Below are 19,291 nucleotides of genomic sequence, written 5' to 3' on the forward strand. Positions count from 1 at the left end.
CTATCCCCCGCTTTCCGATCCGATTCGATCTGTAGATGACAAGGTCGAGGTGATTGATCAACGTGTTGCTGTCTGCCGCGATCATGCCAACAGCCAGTGCCGTCGCAAGCAGTGTAAATACTACCACATACCGATTGTCCTGCCGCCGGCCAACATCATGGCGGCCATGATCACCAGTCCCAGTGATCAGCAGGCAGCTGTCCCGGTGGCCACAACAACAGCCAATCCGGCGGCAGCAGCAGCAGCAACAGCAGCAGCCGCCTTCAACGGCACCAGCAACTTGATAATCATCGAGCCGCAGCAGCAACAGCAACAGCAGCAGCAGCCGCCGCAGCAGCAGCAGCAACAGTTCAGCTACCACAGCAACAGCAGCAATAACAACTACTACCACAGCAATGCCAGCAAGCAGGCAGCACACGCCACCAACATGTATCAACAGCAGCAGCAGCATCAGCATCAGCAGCAACAGCATCAGCATCAACAGCAGCATCAGCAGCAACAGCATCAGCAGCAACATCTGCAGCAGCAAACACACATCACCTACCACTGCAGCTCGCCCTACTCCCCCTCGTCGGCCTCCTCGTCCTCCTCCTGCTCGATAGCCACCTCGCCCACCCTCTCGTCGGCCACCACGCTGTCCACCACCTCGACGGCCACCATGCCCACGCCCCAGCAGCAGTATCCGGGTCCGGCGGCCACGGCGACCTTTCTGAAGGCGCCCGCCTACTACACCGATGCCACGCCCACCCTGGTGCTGAGCAGCGACTACAACTCCAACTGCATCCCCATCCAGGCGACGCCGTTCATCTCGCTGCAGGCTGCCCCGCAGCAGCATCTGCTGAAGTACACCACCCAGGCACCGCCACCGCAGGCGCAGCAGCACGCCTTCGTGGGCCACCACTACCAGACGCAGATGGGTCAGGTGGTGGCCACCACAGTGGCGGCCATACCGGCCACCACGATAACGGTGGCGCCGGCCACAGTGGCGTCTCCGTCGACATGCATCTAGAAGAAGGGGTTTCCCCATCTGCCGGAGGGGGCAGCTCTGTTCATTTTCCCAGAAACGTATATTAGGTCATAGGCATGTGTTTCTTCTCTGGAGACCCAACGGATTTGAAAACATTAGTTATGGCACTGCGTATTGAGAAACTATTCAAAACCAAGAAAGTTCATTGAGTTTTTCTAATTACCATTGCAATGGTAAGGCACCTTAATTAATGTTTTCAAATGCCAAGTGGCCCAGGAAACGCATCGTATAGGGTTTTTTCTTTATTACAAGTTTGTCACCTACCTTTATCCATTGAATACTCGTTTTTGTCAACTCCAGTTCACCTAGATACTTATATTGCATACTCCTCAAAACCTAAGCAACACAATACGTATACCAATCATGAATACTCCCCAAGCGATGCTCTAATCGAGACTCCAAGCGAAAATTGGAAGAAATCAAAAAGCAAATGCAGAACTTGTCTGAGAAAAAGGTCTAAGCTAGTAAATAAAACTTCAAACAATCACATTCTACGAAACACAAACATAAGACACAACAAGCAGTAAATGGAAGTTTTTGATGAAAATTAAAGGTTGATACGAACTATTTACAAAAATAAGAGCCGCTGAGAAAGGTAAACTCTACAGAACTTTTTCGTACGTATAGCAAGACTTTAACGTGTAAGCATCTCATTTACACATCAAGTGACATGCATTATAGAGGGAAAACATTGAGTGAAGACTCTACAATATTGCAAAACCAAAAGAGAAGCAAAAAAAAAAAAAAGAAGATAAGAGTGTTGTTAAATGCAAAAAGAAACTAAAGAAAATTAGCAATTAAAAATTGAAATTAATATTACAAGAGAAAGAACTTTGGAGGAGAGCGCAGTTGCATTAAAATTAGTTACAAACTATTTTAAACTCTAGTGTTCCATATTTCAATGCAAATACAAAAAAAATACAAATAAAGGTACATAAAAGTGGATAAACATTTAGTGAGGAGTGTTAATATTAGCTAAGGTTAAGCCTGACAAACCGTTCTCCATGGCAAATAGTCAAAATTAATCAAAAACAGAATCTACATAGGCCATAGATAAGCAGCAAGAACAACTAATAATAAACACTTAACAATAACAATAATAATAATAATAACGATAACGATAACGATAACTATAACGAAAACGATGAGGATGAAGATGAAGATGAAAAAAGTACAGTCACGTCCTATTTTTGCAACAACGATTTACTACAAGCGAGAGGCAAACGATACGGAGATTTTATTAAGCAGAATGTGCAGAGGTCAGATAAAGAAAACAAGAAAACAGAGTACAGAAACCATAATCCTTTTTTACATTTTATAATAACGATCAAGATAAATCAGCAGAACTACAGCAAGAGAAACCATATTTTTTATATACAATGAAAGCATCAAAAACACCACTGATAAACAAAATCGATATGAGGTAAACAACAAGAAAATTAATCAAATTTAATGGAATAAGCATTTTTTGCAACCACAAACAAATAAGGAGACATTTTTTTAAAGTGTATTAATAACAACTTATTTAGCTGAATTCTCTAGCAAATGAACACTAACAAAAACTCTAAACAAGAACATTTAATGAGGAATTCCACTCAGCTCACACAGAAATCGAAATCGAAAAATCTAAATCGAAATTGTACCGTATTATATCTTCCTATGCAAGCGATTTGTAAGCACTATACGAGTATATGTATATAGAAACATACCCAACTATATGCGACATTTATGAATGCAGACTTATTTCCGATTCTGTTGAACTGTTCGTTTACAGTTTGCCGTATGCTGTTTTAATGAAGTTTTGTGACTCGTTTTTTATACACTCAAGAACGTATTTGGAACACAACAACATAATAAGAATTACAATAATTGCAGAATGGAAACTACTTATTATATACATACAAAAGCATACGTACATATATACACTATATGTATATATACTACATATATTTATGTCTGTACACGTATGATTATATATACATTAACACAAATATATTGATTATATATATACATATATATATATATTTACTAATGGCAACTAAACATGAAATGTGATCTTTTAAAGAAACAAAAAGTAAAGAAAGAAAAATAATAATTTAACGATGGCAGGCAGAATTGGATAAAGGTAAAAAACAAACTGAATTAAAGTCAAGCGAACTAGCAGCAATCGAATACTAGAGCCATGGCAAGCAGGATAGTTAAACGTAATTTTAAATGGCAAGCGTACGAATATCTCCATTCAGTAAGGATAACACCAATAATACTCGACATCTAGCTAATAATTGTTCAGCAATAACAGATCTATCTACATATACATTTAAGGGCTGGCTATAATATACGGAAATTTGTTTTTTCCATCGCAATCACACTATCACCTATCACTATCAGCTATCGCCTATCACTACCACTAACTCAGTACTGGACATACACCTGAGTTGCTCCTTCTCTCTAAGACTCGGATAGCGTGTCCAGCACCTAAACCTAACCACTCGTAGTACTCAACTTCAGCTCGCTCTCTTCGAAGCCTCCTCCAAACTTACTCGATCGATCACACGGAAGTCGTGTGCCGTACTTTCCCGTACTCCAAATAAGAATGCCTAATAAGTTTCCGTCCATTATAATCAGACCTTAAATCTATGTGCAACGACAGCAGAAGCGGAAGCGGAAGTGGAACAGTTGTAAACGAATAAAAGTAAATTAACTAAAGTAAACAAGTGAAGTAAATGATTAATTATAAACACAATACTCGTAGATTCTCAAACTAAACAAAAAACTCGTCGACATTTTAACAGTTACTAACATTTATTATAATAACGACAAATGAGTAATACAATAAGCTGCAAGAGGGGCAAACAAAAACGAAAACCATGATGTTTTGTGTAAAAATAAATGTTCTTTAAAGAAAAAAAATTTAAAAAATCGGAAAAAAAAACAAACACACACACACAAACACAAAAACCAATAAGCGGAAATGAGAAATCCTAGTTACTAAGCAAACTAACTACGAACATATAGACACTATAGAATCATTGTACCATAAGAGATTTCAGCGGGATTTTGTTCTACTTGACATCTTCTCTAGTATGTGTAGATTGGCGTGTCATTTGACATGGCCGCGCATGTAGAATAGCACGAGTTTGTAAACTAGAAACGAAACTTTTATTTGCCTTAACATCAAACCAATATATACACCAATATACATTGATTTCAACCTTCTCGAATAGTTTCGAATTATTTCGGAAAAACCAAATTTCACTTGACGCATGTACATGGCGCTCTTAAAACAGAAAACAGATACAGATACTATATATGATACCAGAAAATATTTCTGAAACGAACGAAGGGAAAACGGATTAATGTAGTTATGTGTAGAGTCTCCTTCATTGTAAGTCATAGTTATTATTGTTAATTTTAATTTATATTTACACATATATATTAGATCATTATGATTATTAATTGTGAATATGATGTGATGTGTTTATTGAAAGAAAAACAAAAACAAAAACGAAACTAAAACAAAAACAAAAACAAATACAAAAACAAAATGGAAAAATACAATTACTGAATGTTGCAACGTAAAGAAAGAAAACTAAATGTATTGAGCCCTGAGCGAAGAGTGAAGCGAAATTACAAGAAACCTTATCGAGAATGTGAGGCAAAATCAATTTTACTCCACTTCGGATGGTTAAGTAAGCGTAATGTTAAATTACACTATGATACATGGCATATGTTTGTATGTACTGTAAGTAGTTATTCATTTTTGTCAGGTGATATCAACGAATTTTTCGATATGTTTTTCACACAGAGCTCACCCTCTGTACCACACCCCCCTCCCCTGGCCCCCTGGCCCTCTGGCCCCAATGTCTATATTGTTTGTAATTGAGTTAAGTTTTCAATATAATTTCTTCGTGTTTTGTGGTTTTTATTTTTGTTTTGTGATATTCGCGGAGGAGTGAAAGGAAGTTGGCCGAATAATTGTTGTTCGTTGTTTATATTTTGTGTTCATATATATTTTTGTAGTTTGTTTTATTTTTTATAAATATACTTGTATTAAACATATATTAAATATACATTAATGAACTAGTATATACAACTTAACTATACACATATACAAATAAAGATGAATTGAAATAATAGCTCTTAAGGCACGGAGTTTTTGGCAGGAAGAAATCCACAAAAGTAAAACTGAACGGAGGAGAACAAGTTTTGGGCAACGACTCTGACGTATGATAATTGATAGCGATGATACATATACTCCTAAAATAAAACAAAAGAACCCAAAAACAAAAACAAAACAACAAAAAAATGAAAATTTTTTAAAAATATTTAATAAACAAATCATTATTACCTATTATTATTATATTTATTATTATAATGAAACAAATTTAGTTATTATTCATGTAAAGAACGAACCAGGAAGGCAAAGCAAAGCAAAGCGATAACAAATCTTGCGAAATGCAAAAACAACAACGAGCAGAAGAACAGAAAAACAAAAGAACAGAAGAATTATGAAGAAAGTGAATTAGAATCTGGCAAGTGAGAATGATGATGAAGAATGAAATTATATTGATAATGAAAATACAACATTTAAAGTTATTTAGCAGTAAATGGGAAAAGAATTAAAAACAAACATGAAAACAACAGACATCAATGAACAACAACAAAACAATGAAATACAATAAAACACAAGAAATAAATTACAAAAAAAACAAACCAGTTCTTCTTATTTGGGAACTTTGGGAGTATCACTCATTAGGGATCCTTGTGGCACGGAGCAGAATGCATATATCCTGGCAGAAAAATGCCCACATCCCAGATGCATTATTCCTGCTTAACCGCAGAGCCAGAAAACAAAAGGAGGCCAAGTCGACAAAGGGAACTTGGCTCAAATTTGCTTTCCCTTTTTCCCCCCCTCCCGAAAAGGGGCAGTGGAAAACTAAGCGTATGCATGCACACGTAAATTCCCCAAGTGCCAGTGCAGGAAAACTCGGAAAAAGAGTACGGAAAATAGTGGAAAAACTAGTGGGGAAGTGAAGGGGGGGGAGGGGCGCAAGGAAACGACATGAACCTGCCACATGGCAGTGAAAAATGCGCAAAAAGTGAAAAGAGTGTGGGCGAATGGGGAAAGGGGGGGCATAGAAACTTTGCCATTGCCTGCAATTTTCCTCTGCATTTTTCCTTGCAACTTTTCCCCCAGCCACCACTACAAACACATACACACACACACACATGTGCGTATGGCACGTAAGTTGTCTATTTCACACACCAACGCGCATCGCATCGCATCGCAGGGAGAAAAGCGAAGAAAATGGCATCTGCGAGGGTCCTTCGGGGACTCCCCTTTTCGATGACTTGGTGGCCATATGGCGTCGTAACTGTTGCAATTAGTTGGCAGCGGACACAAAATATTGCCCCCCAGCCAGCCACTCACTTGGCCACCACCCACCCATCTTTTATTCTCCATTACCGACAGCGCCAAAGTGTAATTAATGGCTGCGGATTATTGATATCGAAAAAGGTGAAAATTGTCGAGTTCATAGTGCCACAATGTTGAAAAATGGCCAGAGATTACTACTCAAGCCAAGCTAAAGGTGCTGAATTGGAAATTTCTCTTGGTTTTGAGGGAACATTGAATGCAGAGTATGGTAGGTTAGTAACTGAAATACTTTACATGCCCAACTATGTGGGCGAACCACGTGGCAAGTATTTTAGTTCACAGAGTGGGTTGCTAGAGCATCCTAGTAATTTGCTATTATTCTGTATATTCAAACAAGATCTGCGCACTTTTCTAAGCAATCACTTTGCCTGCTGTTATCTGTCTGTGTCCTTTGGGGGCTATCCCCCATATCGATGGCTTAAATTGGCCGCACTATCATCCCGGTGAGCATCCATTAGGGCAAGTGGGGTTACACGGTCGTGGCATACAAATTAACACTGAAATTGCTTTATTATCAGGCAGACCCACCCGACCCACCGCCCCCAATGCCACACCACCGCGCTGCCACGCCCCCAGTTATACAAACGCCCTCTCGTATCAGACATCCATTGACAATGTGTGTGCGATATGGGAGCGAGTGGAGTACGAGGTTGTTCTGGTACTTGGATATATGGGCGCAGGGCACTTTCGCATGATGTTGTTAATGATAATGCCGCTGCAAAGTGTCCTCCTGGCTGTCAGTGAGGTGGCCACCGGCATCCCGACTACCTTCTGCCCCCTGGAAAATGGGAGTGCCTTGGATGTTGGCTAGCTGACGTTGATGAGACATGTGGTGCGCTCCTGCTGCTCCTGCTCCTTCAGCTCCTCCTGCTGCTGCTGGGCATCGTAAAAATCATTTCCCGTCGTACATAACACGAAACGTGGCATTTATGTTTACGTCTCTTTGTCGCTGACGACGTCCTTGCCACACACTCTCGCATCCTAGCGCCCAGGACATGAAAATTTAATTGTCGCTTGAAGTGAGTTGCCGGGGTGTGGGAGCAAGCTCATTAAATTAATTTAATCGCGTTAATTAAAAATTACGGCTGCCGGCGAGCGGGCGAGCGGGCGTGTGAGATTCGTTTGTTTTTAGTGAAATTTAATAGTGTCAAGCAAAATATTTGCTCACCACCTGCACACCTTGCACACCTGCAGGCCAAAGAAAACAGGACAACAAGCAATCTGCCAATCGCTTCAGGACATTCCGAGGCATCCACACTTGTTGTTCAGCCATTCACGTGTTAATAAACGTCCTCGGGGGGATTAGTAATAATTTAAAGGGTAGGTTCTCCAAAGGTTAGCTATTATAAGGCATTGGATAATGAGGAAAAACAGTTGTTGGGTTAACAGATTGTTGGAGCTAAAACCCTGAAACACAATGTACAATATATAGGTAAATATTCAAAGTCGTTAGAATATTTAAAGTAAATAATGTAACAAGCCAGTTACTTTTAAATCAACAATTTTGTGAGGTTTTGTGATTCAGTTTGTCTATTAAAGAAACATAGTATACATCCACTTATTCTTCCTTCCTCACTCAACACACTTATCACAATACCCAATATAATTAAGAAATCTTCTACTCCAAAACTTCGCAGTCATCTTGAGATAAAGCATCAAACTTGCATCCACTAAGCCAATCCCTATTTGCCACTGCAGACGCTTTTTATCGCAGCTTAATAAAAATTAACTGGTAATTATGTTTCAACTGGCGCAACACCCAAGCAAAATGGGAAGTAAAAGTGGCCAAGTGGCCGGGTCCACCGCAAACTTAATTTCTGCGCTAACCGAACGCTTCAATTAACAAGAACAACAAGTTTTGGGGCAATGGCCAGGACCAGGACCAAAACCAGGACCACGACCACGACTTCCACTTCCAGGACTCACTGCCAGGCGCCACTAAATTTCGTTAAGTTTTAGGGAAACTTTTTTGGTAGCACAAACTTATTGCGAACTGAAGACGAAGGTAACTCTCTCATGAAAAATTTAAGCAGCCAGCGCTGGGAGTGGAGCAACTTAAATTTTATTGCCTATAAGGACGCATTAACTTATGCCCAAGTGGGCCGGAAGTGGATCGGGGCTAAAGCGGAAACGGAAGTGGTGGTGGGTGAGATTCGGAGGCGACAAATGTGCGTGCGTAATTTATGCGCCAGGTGGAGGTCTAGAAATTCTATCTCTTGCATAACATGGCAAAAATTTCAATCGGCCAACGGGTGCGATGGCATAAATTGAAGTTCGCTTTCTGGCCAACGACGGCAGTTTTTGTGGCTTTTGCGGAGCGCCATTGTTTTGCGGCCGAGCAAAACTTTTTCGTATTGATCAGCACAAAAATGCGCTACTAATTGAAATGTTGGCTAAGTAAATCTTTGTTCCGCTCGCAAAGTCCCTCAAGGTGCTTTAGATTGCAGCGGCTTTGGCAACTTTTTGATAGAGCTTATAGTTTGGATTGAGCCAAACCACTTTACCTAATAAGTTCCGCCAAAGTTATACACATAAATAAATAAGTAAATGGCCGGGCTGTCGGTCCTACCAATGCTTTTATGACCGGCTCATTAGAAAAGCTTAACCGATGGGTTTTATAGTCTGCCACAGAGCACTGGAAAAACTGGCACTTAAACAGGATTTCAGCTGTTGCTCAAAATGTAAATAATAAGAACTGCTCTCAGAAACATTCATTTTAGGTTCCCTTTTCCTTTTCTATACGATATACAATAAATTTAAAAATTATCCTGAGAGAATAGCAAAATAACCACAATCGCTGCAGACTGGAAAAAGCGTTTTTCCACCGGGGAAATTTAATCATTTTTATACTGCACCTTGGGGCACTTTTACTTTTGGCCCGGCACCTAAACCCACCTTCCGCCCGCCTGGAAACCCCCTTTTGCAATATATAATTGCTGCCACCGCTTGCAACGTCTACACAACTTTGTCTGACCATAAATTTGCATTCCTGCTTCTTGCCTGTTTTTTCTCGCTTCTTACCTTCTTCTTGCCAGGGGAACTAGAAATATGGCCACTGGTGTTTGGCAGTGGGAGGAGGGGCGGCTACAGAGGTGGACATAAAGTTTGCTTAGCAAAATTGCAGAGGCCGGATGCACATGAAAGTGCACATACATACATACAAATGTAAGGAACGGGGGTAGGACACCGATATATAACAAAAATGCATTGCAAATAAACAACCGGTGAGTAATGTGGTGTGATACGAAAATTGCACTGATTTAGAGCCCGAAATTTGCCGGGCCATTTGTTTAAGCCAACTGTCCCCACGGACCTGAAGATACCGTGCCAGACATCGAAGTATCCACCTGAAGTACAAATGGTAAGAAGTGCAGTGCTATGAACCCAGTTTCTGCATAACAACTAACTAATTGCGGACCAAAACTGCAATTCAAAGCCAATTATGGACATAATGTAGCAGTGTGTGATTTTTTCAACTAAAATTTCAATCAGAGAACCGAAGCCCTGGCAATTCTCTGTTGATTTTGTGAATTTTTCGCACTGCCAGTGCAGCGCATAAAAATTTCAGCACCCGAATCAAATGAAACGTAATGCACACGGTATGCAAGTTCCTCATTTTATTCCCTTTTATTTTTTTTCGCTGCTGAATCGACTAAATTAACCGGCGCGGGCGAAAAGTTTGTTTGCCCTTCAGACGTTTGCCTGGCTGCTTTGGATTCGACCAGGAAGGAAGGGCAAAGAGGAGGAAGTACCTCCGGGGAGCAAAGGAGGTGGAGGTTAGATGGCGCACAAAGGATTCGCAGTCAAATATTTGATTTTTGCTAAAATTATTCAACGCTGCATTAGGCAATCGCCGAAATGCACAAATGCGTTCTCAGCCACAATGGAATAAAGTTGAAAGGTCAGCCAGGGGAACGAAATATCGGATTTGAAATGAAACTTAAGCAATGGAAATTTAGCTGCAATGCATACTTAGAAAAATTCACTTACTACTTTCGAATAAAATAACAAGGGTGCAGGATATTAATCATCTTAGACAAAAGAAAGAATCTTAAGTATTGTGTAATATTATTATTACCTTTCAGTAAAGCTTTAAGCAGAAGGAATAGTGGATCAAAGGAGTACAAGGACAGGGACATCAGAAGGTGTTTTGCATAAAAGCGGATTCCAGGGGGCAGCATCCCACCGCCAAGCAGATGCAGTGCAACCAAATCCCGTTGACAGTCATCGAAGCCGCAGAAGGACTCAAAGTGATTCATGGCCTGTGCGCAGACAACTTCGCCCGGAGTTATTGAATCCCCTGCAGGACACACGGATGGCAGCCACATTTCGGCAGTGCCAAAGGACCTCAAGTTGCAGGTGGAGTTGGAGCTGGAGGACAGTACTTTGCATAAAAGATTGAGATTCCGTGTTAAGCGGCACTTAATGCAAATGTGGTCGAAGGTTGTCATCGGGTACAGAGGTCAATAATGGCAACACGGGATCAAGGGTGGGGCTTACTTCTGTCCAACAGGAGCATGGTCCACATGGCAATGCATTTCAAGGAAAAAGAAAGCAGGTACACAAAATACAGCAATTACCATAATAAAAACCTATAGTATGATTTACCTTTGGGATACATGAATCAATTTTCAAATCAAAGATAGTCCTTATATGTACTTCTAATGGGATTAATGAACAAATTATCGATTTTAATTTGCAATTATATGGCAGAGCTAGCCAGACCAAAAGGCGAAGTTGGGTTGCCAAACATTGGGTTTCATTTCGAGCCAGACTGGGTCAACTGGCGGTGACCTCCAGCGGGAAGTTCGAGAGTCAAGCGCTGGCTCGACTTTCTCGTGTAGCTGGAAAATGAAAACAAGACTTTTGCCTTTCGAACTCTTTCATGTGCAACAACTGCAGCTTGTCAGCCGCACACACACACTCACACACACAGAGACTTACGCACACATAGCCATTGAGTGGCATCCATAAGCAGCAGCTGGTGCATCTGCATTTCTGTAATCTGGATCCCTCGTCCTCGTCCCATCCTGGCGCCAGGGTCCTCAGAATGAATCCGAAGCTGATCCTGTTCAGCGGCTGTGGCAAATGTGTTTGCATTTCAGGTGTCAACTGCAAAAACACATCCAGCTTTGTTGCAATAACAAACAACATAGTGTAGCCAATCCTGGTCCCATTTTCCCCCTGCTCCTCCAACTTCCTCTCCTGCTCCTGGCAGCATTTCAAATACAATGAAAACATTTTACTTAACAGGCAACAAGAAATGCGAAAACGAGCAAAATTTCTGGACAGAAAACAAAGCCAACGAGAGAGGAAAGCAATTTTTCGAGAGGTTGAAAGGTCTTCTGCTTGGGTTTACGGATTTGCAAAATCAATGCGAAATGTTTCTACAATTTTACAATTTTCCATTTCGATTCGAAATGTTGGAGAATGTTTTCATTTTTAAGTCGATGCATATGCTAACTAGAAACAAATATTGCATTCTGGAATGCCGTGACAAAATGATTGTAGACATATAAACACATATCACATCCATTCTTATAACAATTATGTTTTATACAAATTTATTTATTTTCTTTCCAAATTACCGAAATACATTGAACATATTTATGTTTAAGCTGCAAATTGAAATTAATTGCCAGTCTATAAAGTTCCTAATTAAATCGAGTAATATTTAAGCCATTAAAATTATTTGATAAAACGATTTCCAAACTGTGCAAAGCAAACTGAATTGCAATTATCTGGCTAAACAGTAAACAAAATAAATTCACCGAGCAGCTGTGACATGCAACAAAATTAATTACCACCGCCCAGCGGGCGCAGGAAAATCAAGAAGCTAAAGGAGTTGCAGTGGCAAAATAAGCCAAAGAAAAGGACCTTTAGCTCAGCCCCCGCCCCATTACCCTATCACCCATTCAAGCAAGTCAAGTTGGCCAGGACGAAAAACGAAAACAAGAACAAAATAAAAATCAACTTGAAAATGGCGACAAAATTGCAATGGACGAAAATAAATTTCGGTCTTGGGTCGCCGGCAGCGCCTTGAAGTATGCCATGAATTTGGGCATTAAGCCACCGACCATCCACTTGGGGGCCCATGCCACCCACTTGCCACCCAACTGACGAGCCCCCCTTCATTTTCCTAGACAATTTGAGGCAATCATGCACTCGTTAATCTTGCTCAGGGGCCGAAAATTAATAGTTAACCTGGCCCAGGACTCTCGCTCTTGTGAAAGGAGAAAAATGTGCTGGCGAGCAAATTAAACTCGTTCTAAATACATTACGGGGGTTACGGTGGGGGTGTTTTTCGTCTTTTTTTCGGAAGGTGGTCGGAGGGGGGGGGGGATGTCCTGTTCAAGGAGCTGCCCGAATGGCAAGACAAACAAACAGGAGCCCTGGGTGACAGACAGACAAACGGACAGACAGTCAAGCAGCCGGGCAACAACAAGAGCTAAACAAGATTAATTATACCTGAAAAGCCAAAGTCAGTTTTAGACCAAGTCGTGGCCTTTTGACTTTTCCACGCTGGCAGCGGCAGCGGCAGGAGTCCTTGTCGTTGTCCTCGAGCGTCATTTAGTGTGAAAAGCGGCGGGGGAAAGGTGAGAGAGGCAGGGCTGGTCAACTGAGCTATTTTCTAGACAAATCTGTTTGATATCCGAGCTTTTGAGTTAACCAATAAGTACCCCAAGAAACAAAATCTGAGAAAAGTTTAAATGAATTACACAAACTTGTAGAATTAAATATGAAAGTAAGTGTAGTGAATCTAAAACCTTTTTTTATATTTGTTGGTTAATTCAAGTTGATAAATTATAAGTTGATACTTCATATAATAAAATTGGAATACTGACTTCTTTAAGAAATACTATTTGACATATTTCTGGAATTTATCAGTGTTTAGCTGCATATCCAAATAGTTCCTTAATCATTGTGCGCCATCTCTGTGGAATCCTGGACTCTCCAAGTCCGACTTTTTGTTTACCCAACTTGCTCCTGCTGCTGTTGCTGTTATTGTTGCCTAAACGCTCGGAAAATCGGGAAGCAGATAAAAAGCAGCTGAAGCTGAAGAAGTGTCGTCTGTGTTTGCCCAAGGAAAGCTGCAGAAAAAAAAGCGACACTTGAGCCAGGATATCGGAGAGTGAGCTACGGATAAAGTAGGGTGTTGAAAAACAGAGAACGAGAACGTTGCGGTGCTGGAACTTCAGTTCGGATTTGCTTACCTTTCGATTGATTGGATTAAATCGAAATTGAAGGAGTAAATCGATAAGCAAATGGTTAAAAAGAACCCAAGCACACACATCCTATAAAGTGGTAAGCTTAACCATATGACGAGAACAAGACAACAGATAAACCTTCTTTGTGCACCGAAAACGTTTACCTAACTGCGAATCTAATTATTCCAACTGTGAGCCAGAGAATCTGGTCCTTTGACCCTTTTCCGTTTCGAAAAAGTTATACAAACTTTCGCAAGGCAATATGTTTACTTTCTATCGATTACGATGTGCATCCGGAATCGATTGCTGATTTACATTGATATATTTGAAAGTTTGCCTGCGATTTGATTGACCTCAGCTTACCAGCTCCTGCTAACGAAGCCTGTCAATCCATTATGCTCATTCCGCACACACACAGCCCACTTAACCCCACAATGCCGGCCGGGATTGTGCCTTTGGGCGGGCAGGGATTTCCATTCCCACATCACCATCACCATCACCATCAGCATTGGCATCCCAGTGGATGGCCAATGGCCATCGCATCAGGTGGGGAGCTGGTCCAAAGTGCGTCAAAACTAATGGCCACCGACAACAAAGTAAATGAAGCATGGCTCCCGGGGCCAGGACAAAACCAACAGGGCAGGCCAAAGAGGTCAGGACATGCGAGAGCCGACGGCCACGTCGTCCTCATTGCCATTCCCATCCTATCCCATCCCATTCCATCCACCTCTTCTCTATTTCTCATCCAGCAGGTGACCCTGGTGTCCTGATGCCCTGGCTCGTAATAGGCAAAATGAAAAATCTATAGAGTTAAATGAGTGAAAATCAGGAAAATGCATTAATGAATGAATGACAGCAGGCACTGTCAACAGCAGGAGCAGCATCCATCTGTCCACTTCCCGTGCCGTCCTGTCACTCGTCCTTTTTCCGCACGAGAATGGGCCGCAGGACTTTGAGAGCGCTACGTGAGCGAGTGATCGAATGTGTGTGCGCCAAGGGAAAATGTGCACTGAGGAAAGTAAGTAAGTACGTGTTATAAGTTATAAAATATTCAGCAGTATGATAAGATGTAAAATGTTGACTTTTTTAAATCATTTAGGTAATACAGTGTAGCAGGTTTGGTCCTGCAATGTTCATAGTAACTTCTTAAGTAGATAATACATAGTTTTATCTGCATTTCTTACAGTGTAGCTGTGTGTTGCTATGTGCGTCTTCCCGTTAACCTGGATGGACAGGTCAGCCTGTAGTTGTGCTCCCTGCTGAGTCTGCCTCGTTGGATGCCTTATTTATGAATGCACACACGCGGGGGGTGGTGACGGTGGTGCTGGTGGTGGTGGTGGTGCTGGTGGTGCTGGTGGTGGTGGCCATGTGCTTGGGGATGGGATGGCTTTATGGTTATATGGATGTGGGGGGGGGACTGGAATCGTAGCTGGGTAATGCTGCTTGGCTTAGTGGGTCCTGCTGCAGGTATGGTAACCGATGTTCAACACGTACGCAACTGGTCCACGTCCGCTCATCCGGGCCCGTTGTGTTGGCATTCCTAATAGCCCGGCATCCAAACAGTTGCATCTTCTCCAGCGGATGGGGGCAGTGGGGCAGGAGCGATGTGGCGAGCTGTTTCCCCACTGACAGCTGATGCGCAGCAGTCACTTGTTAGCGTCGTAATGCTTCTGTTTTCGGAAAGTACGCACCTCCTTGGATAATTCGGCAAGTTTTGCTAATGCTGCCTTCGAAATCCAATCGAGCATTCCTCGAGTGAGCTCCACTTTGTGCTCCACTCATTTACACCAGTCTTGGTTATCCAATTGCAAATGCAACACCATACCACCTCTGACCCCGTCGCTGCACTTAGCCAATTTGGGATAGGACTTATGGTAAATTAATTAAAATAGAAAACATAGGAGCAATATTACATAAAGCTTTCCAATTTGTTAAAAGTAAAACAGTAATGTAGGCTTTATAATTGTATAAAATTGACTTTTTGAACAAATTTATTAAACAACCTATACAAATATAAAGAATTATTGATACATGAACTTGGTTTATTTATATCAAATTGGCTTAGAAGGCCTAAAACGCCCACTTTAGTTGATAAAGCCCGATTTGTAAAATTGTGCAAGCCTAATTGCCAATTTGGTCAACAACATTCGTTGAGTGTACAGCGTCCGCAGTGCAGCAAACATTTTTCGCCTATGAAAACGTTGTCGCATATTAACGTAATTAGTTCGTGGGCCCCATACAACTTTGCCCTGGTCAACTGCAACTGCTGACCCCAACCACCTGCCACCCAAGCCACCCAAACCAGCCGAACCCAACCCAACACGACCCGCTGCACACTCCCTTATGTGTTTGCGGTGTTTGGGAATTGTGGCCGGAATTATGATGTCCAGGACCCTGGCCAATAAGCCCTGCCCGATGAGCAGCCGTTGCGTGCGTGTTTTACATACGAATATGGCCAGCACCAAATGGCCAGCACAGTGCACTGTATGGCAATGCGACTGAAGTACAGTGCCGGCCATGGCTGTTAATTGAAACGTGATTGCGTTGCAGGTTTGGGTTGCGTTGCTAGTATTTATGTTGGGTAGTGTATTTATGGAATGGGATACTGGCATTGGTATTGGTGTTGGTTGGCTTAGGCGAAGCCGCTTCCTTTTTTGACACTTGCAATTGCAATTGTCATGTGCCCAAATGCAACGAAAATAGTTGCGCATTTAAATTTTGCAGCAATATAATTTAGTTTATGCTTTTGGGCTTTGGGGAATTGAATTTGCACGCATGCACAATTGAATTTCAATGCAAAGTGGCTTCGATATCGAATGCATTATTAATTTACCACATACGCACACACAGAGACGGAGACACGAACGGAGACAACGGCAGCAACTCACGCACAACCAGATGTCCTTTGGCCGGCATCCTTGGTCGAAACATCCTCACCCCCTCCCCATCACCATCACAACCCCACTCACCGGAAATATGTATTGGTTTTTCACTTTCGCAGAAAACCCCCGACATTGATACTCGTCCTGTCGATGAGGATGCTGTTGATGATGATACTGGCATGCAGGAAACTGCCGACGTAACCGAGAAAGAGAATTTTAAATGTGCATTTAATGTGATTAAGCCGGGGTCTTAGGGCCTCAGGTCTCCGGCAACCAAAGTCTGCCACTGCATTTACAATTTCTTATCGGCCCTGCACTTGTGGTTTCCTAATTAGAACTAAGCTTGGCTTGGGGGCTGGGGTCATGCGATTACCAGGAGCCGCACAGAAGTGCATGCATTCCCTTTAATAGAATTGTACGCATTAACGTTTTAATCGCAGGTGTGGTGGGGTCCTAAAGCGCCTGATTGGATAGGTGTTGATTTACTTATCGTCTGAACAAGAGCTAGGCAAATATATAAGCATAAATATAATAAATAAGTATAAACCAGAGACCAAAACAGGGGAATTGGCAAGGTGTGCAAAAGTATGCAACAGTATGTAGCATATGTAGCTGCCAAGGAGTAGTGATTTCAAATACCTCCTACTAAATTCTTGTATACTGCAAAAGACATCTGTATGTTTCCATACGAAACTTATGTACCAAAGATACATTTAATAGACACTTTCCCAATTAGTTCAATAGAGAATGGGAATATTTCGTATTCACAGACCATGAAATCGATAACTTAAGTACAACGCTGGAATACAAGACGGGCGTTCTTTTCCGGCGGAAAACCCAAATAGATTGAACACCCTTTTCCCTGTCCAAGGGACACGTCACGAAATTGAGGTTATGTCATTTGTTTAGTTTGTTGCCTCAATTATTTAGCAGCAAAGGAGACCGAAAGCAACCGAATCGAGGCCTTTCGAGAGACAGGACACTCGACTCGCAGGCACGTGTGTCCTGTGCGAATGTCCTTGCGGTGTTTATGCAATTACATAAATCCTGTGTGACAATTTCGATTTGGATTTTCTTTTATTCAAATTATGCCTTCAAGTCCATCAGGGGCCAGCACAGTTCAGCTCTGTTATAAAATATTTATTGCCGGCAAATAAATCCCACACACTGACACGAGCAGACGTCGTTATGGTAATTAATTTCAATCCAACACGAGACCTGGCATAATCTTATTTATGCCACTTGTGCCTGGGCGTTGGGATTTGGCATTTCTGATTTAGCATTTCCCATTTCGGATTTTCAACTTTTAAATTTTCGCTTAGGCTTCTTGCTAATTGATAGGTCAAGATGTGTGGAAGAAACAAAGAGTCTGTGATCGAGAAACATGTCAAATTCTTGGGAATGTTTCCCTTATTCGACCGCAACAAAATCAATTGCATGTCCAGGGCCTGGCCAATATTTAAACTGCTGCTGGTGGTGGTGCTGCTGCTGGGCTGCTTTCAAGCTCATGCAAAATTTAATTTTAATTTCGAGTCGGCAAATGTTGCAAAAGTGAGAACAAGCCAATTTCCTTTCACAGCAGTCTGGGTATACACAATTTAACCACTTGACTGCATTGCGGCTACGAGTTGGGCTTAAATGCTGCCAAAAGTCAAACACTGGCCAAGAGAATCGTTCAAGTTTTCGGCCTCCCCTCGATTTCCTTCCACTAGTCTCCACAAAACACTAGTGTGTTCCTGCCAATTGACATGCAGACCTGCCTGGCAGCCGTAAATCGGCATAAATAATTCATTATTGCCGCCTCGTTGCGCATAAATCAAGTCTCTGGGCATGGCCCACACACAAGCATCGGCTTTGCGATACCAGCTCTAAACGCATTTAAAGAGCCAAAAATATGTAAAACACATAAGAAAAATGAAAAACAAAAAAATGTACTTGGAGATGCCGGGGATTGAACCCGGGGCCTCTCACATGCAAAGCGAGCGCTCTACCACTGAGCTACATCCCCGATGTGAAACAGTCCGACCAAAATGCATTTTGCAGTGGGGGAAGGGGTGTCGATTAAAATCCAAGATTGCAGGATGAAAAGGATATGGGAAGTTGGATTAGATTACAAATTTTGTACTACAAAAGAATAAAAAATCGTGTATAATTTTAAAATAATTTAATATGATTGGACAATATATTAAAAATTATAAAAAGAAAAACAAAATTTTACGTAGAACCAAAATCAACTGCGTTTATAATATCATTGCATTTAACAAAAAGTTAGCATTAACACAATACAAACGCTGTCTGCGCATTTCATTTTAGTTTGCTTACCCACCACCATACGCTTGCCTTGTATAAGCGTTTTGCTCGCCAGTAGTACATCGGGGATGTAGCTCAGTGGTAGAGCGCTCGCTTTGCATGTGAGAGGCCCCGGGTTCAATCCCCGGCATCTCCAAGTACATTTTTTGTTTTCCATTTTTTCTTTTTATTCACAACCATATGAGCACCGATCGCTGTGGTGATGCTCTTTTGCTGTTTTGTCTCGTTCGAGTTGTGAAAAAGCCATGCCCACACGATCATCTGACGGCGGTCATGATTCCGATTCTGAGATCACAAAACCAAAAAAAAATCGATTCGCTTCTTCGTAAAATCGATAAAGTGATCCATGTACCAACCAGGCGATCAGCAACGCACAGCAAGCGGCGTACCGCTCGCACATTTCCAACGCGCCCGCATGATCGTTTCA

At 41.8% G+C, this 19,291-nt stretch overlaps 1 protein-coding gene and 2 non-coding genes across 4 annotated transcripts in view; 2 read left to right on the forward strand and 1 right to left on the reverse strand.

Moving 5' to 3' along the window:
• LOC122613224 (protein muscleblind) overlaps nt 1-5,711 on the forward strand; it is a 162,323-nt gene extending 156,612 nt beyond the window's left edge. Inside the window, exon 8 of one of the 2 annotated variants that reach the window (XR_006325672.1) lies at nt 36-168. Coding sequence is in view for 1 of the 2 variants with exons in the window: in XM_043787304.1 (XP_043643239.1) it covers nt 36-1,009 (974 nt within the window). In the remaining variant the exon portion in view is untranslated. Of the gene's footprint in view, nt 1-35 lie in introns of both variants that reach the window. The other variant, XM_043787304.1, reaches the window with a different exon arrangement.
• A 12,779-nt stretch (nt 5,712-18,490) lies between these two features.
• On the reverse strand, nt 18,491-18,562 carry Trnaa-ugc. The gene has a single exon. It is a non-coding gene; the product is annotated as a tRNA-Ala (tRNA).
• A 366-nt stretch (nt 18,563-18,928) lies between these two features.
• Trnaa-ugc lies at nt 18,929-19,000 on the forward strand. The gene has a single exon. It is a non-coding gene; the product is annotated as a tRNA-Ala (tRNA).
• The last annotated feature ends 291 nt before the right edge of the window (nt 19,001-19,291 follow it).

The sequence above is a fragment of the Drosophila teissieri genome, chromosome 2R, assembly GCF_016746235.2.
Source record: "Drosophila teissieri strain GT53w chromosome 2R, Prin_Dtei_1.1, whole genome shotgun sequence".
NCBI classification, from domain to species: domain Eukaryota; kingdom Metazoa; phylum Arthropoda; class Insecta; order Diptera; family Drosophilidae; genus Drosophila; species Drosophila teissieri.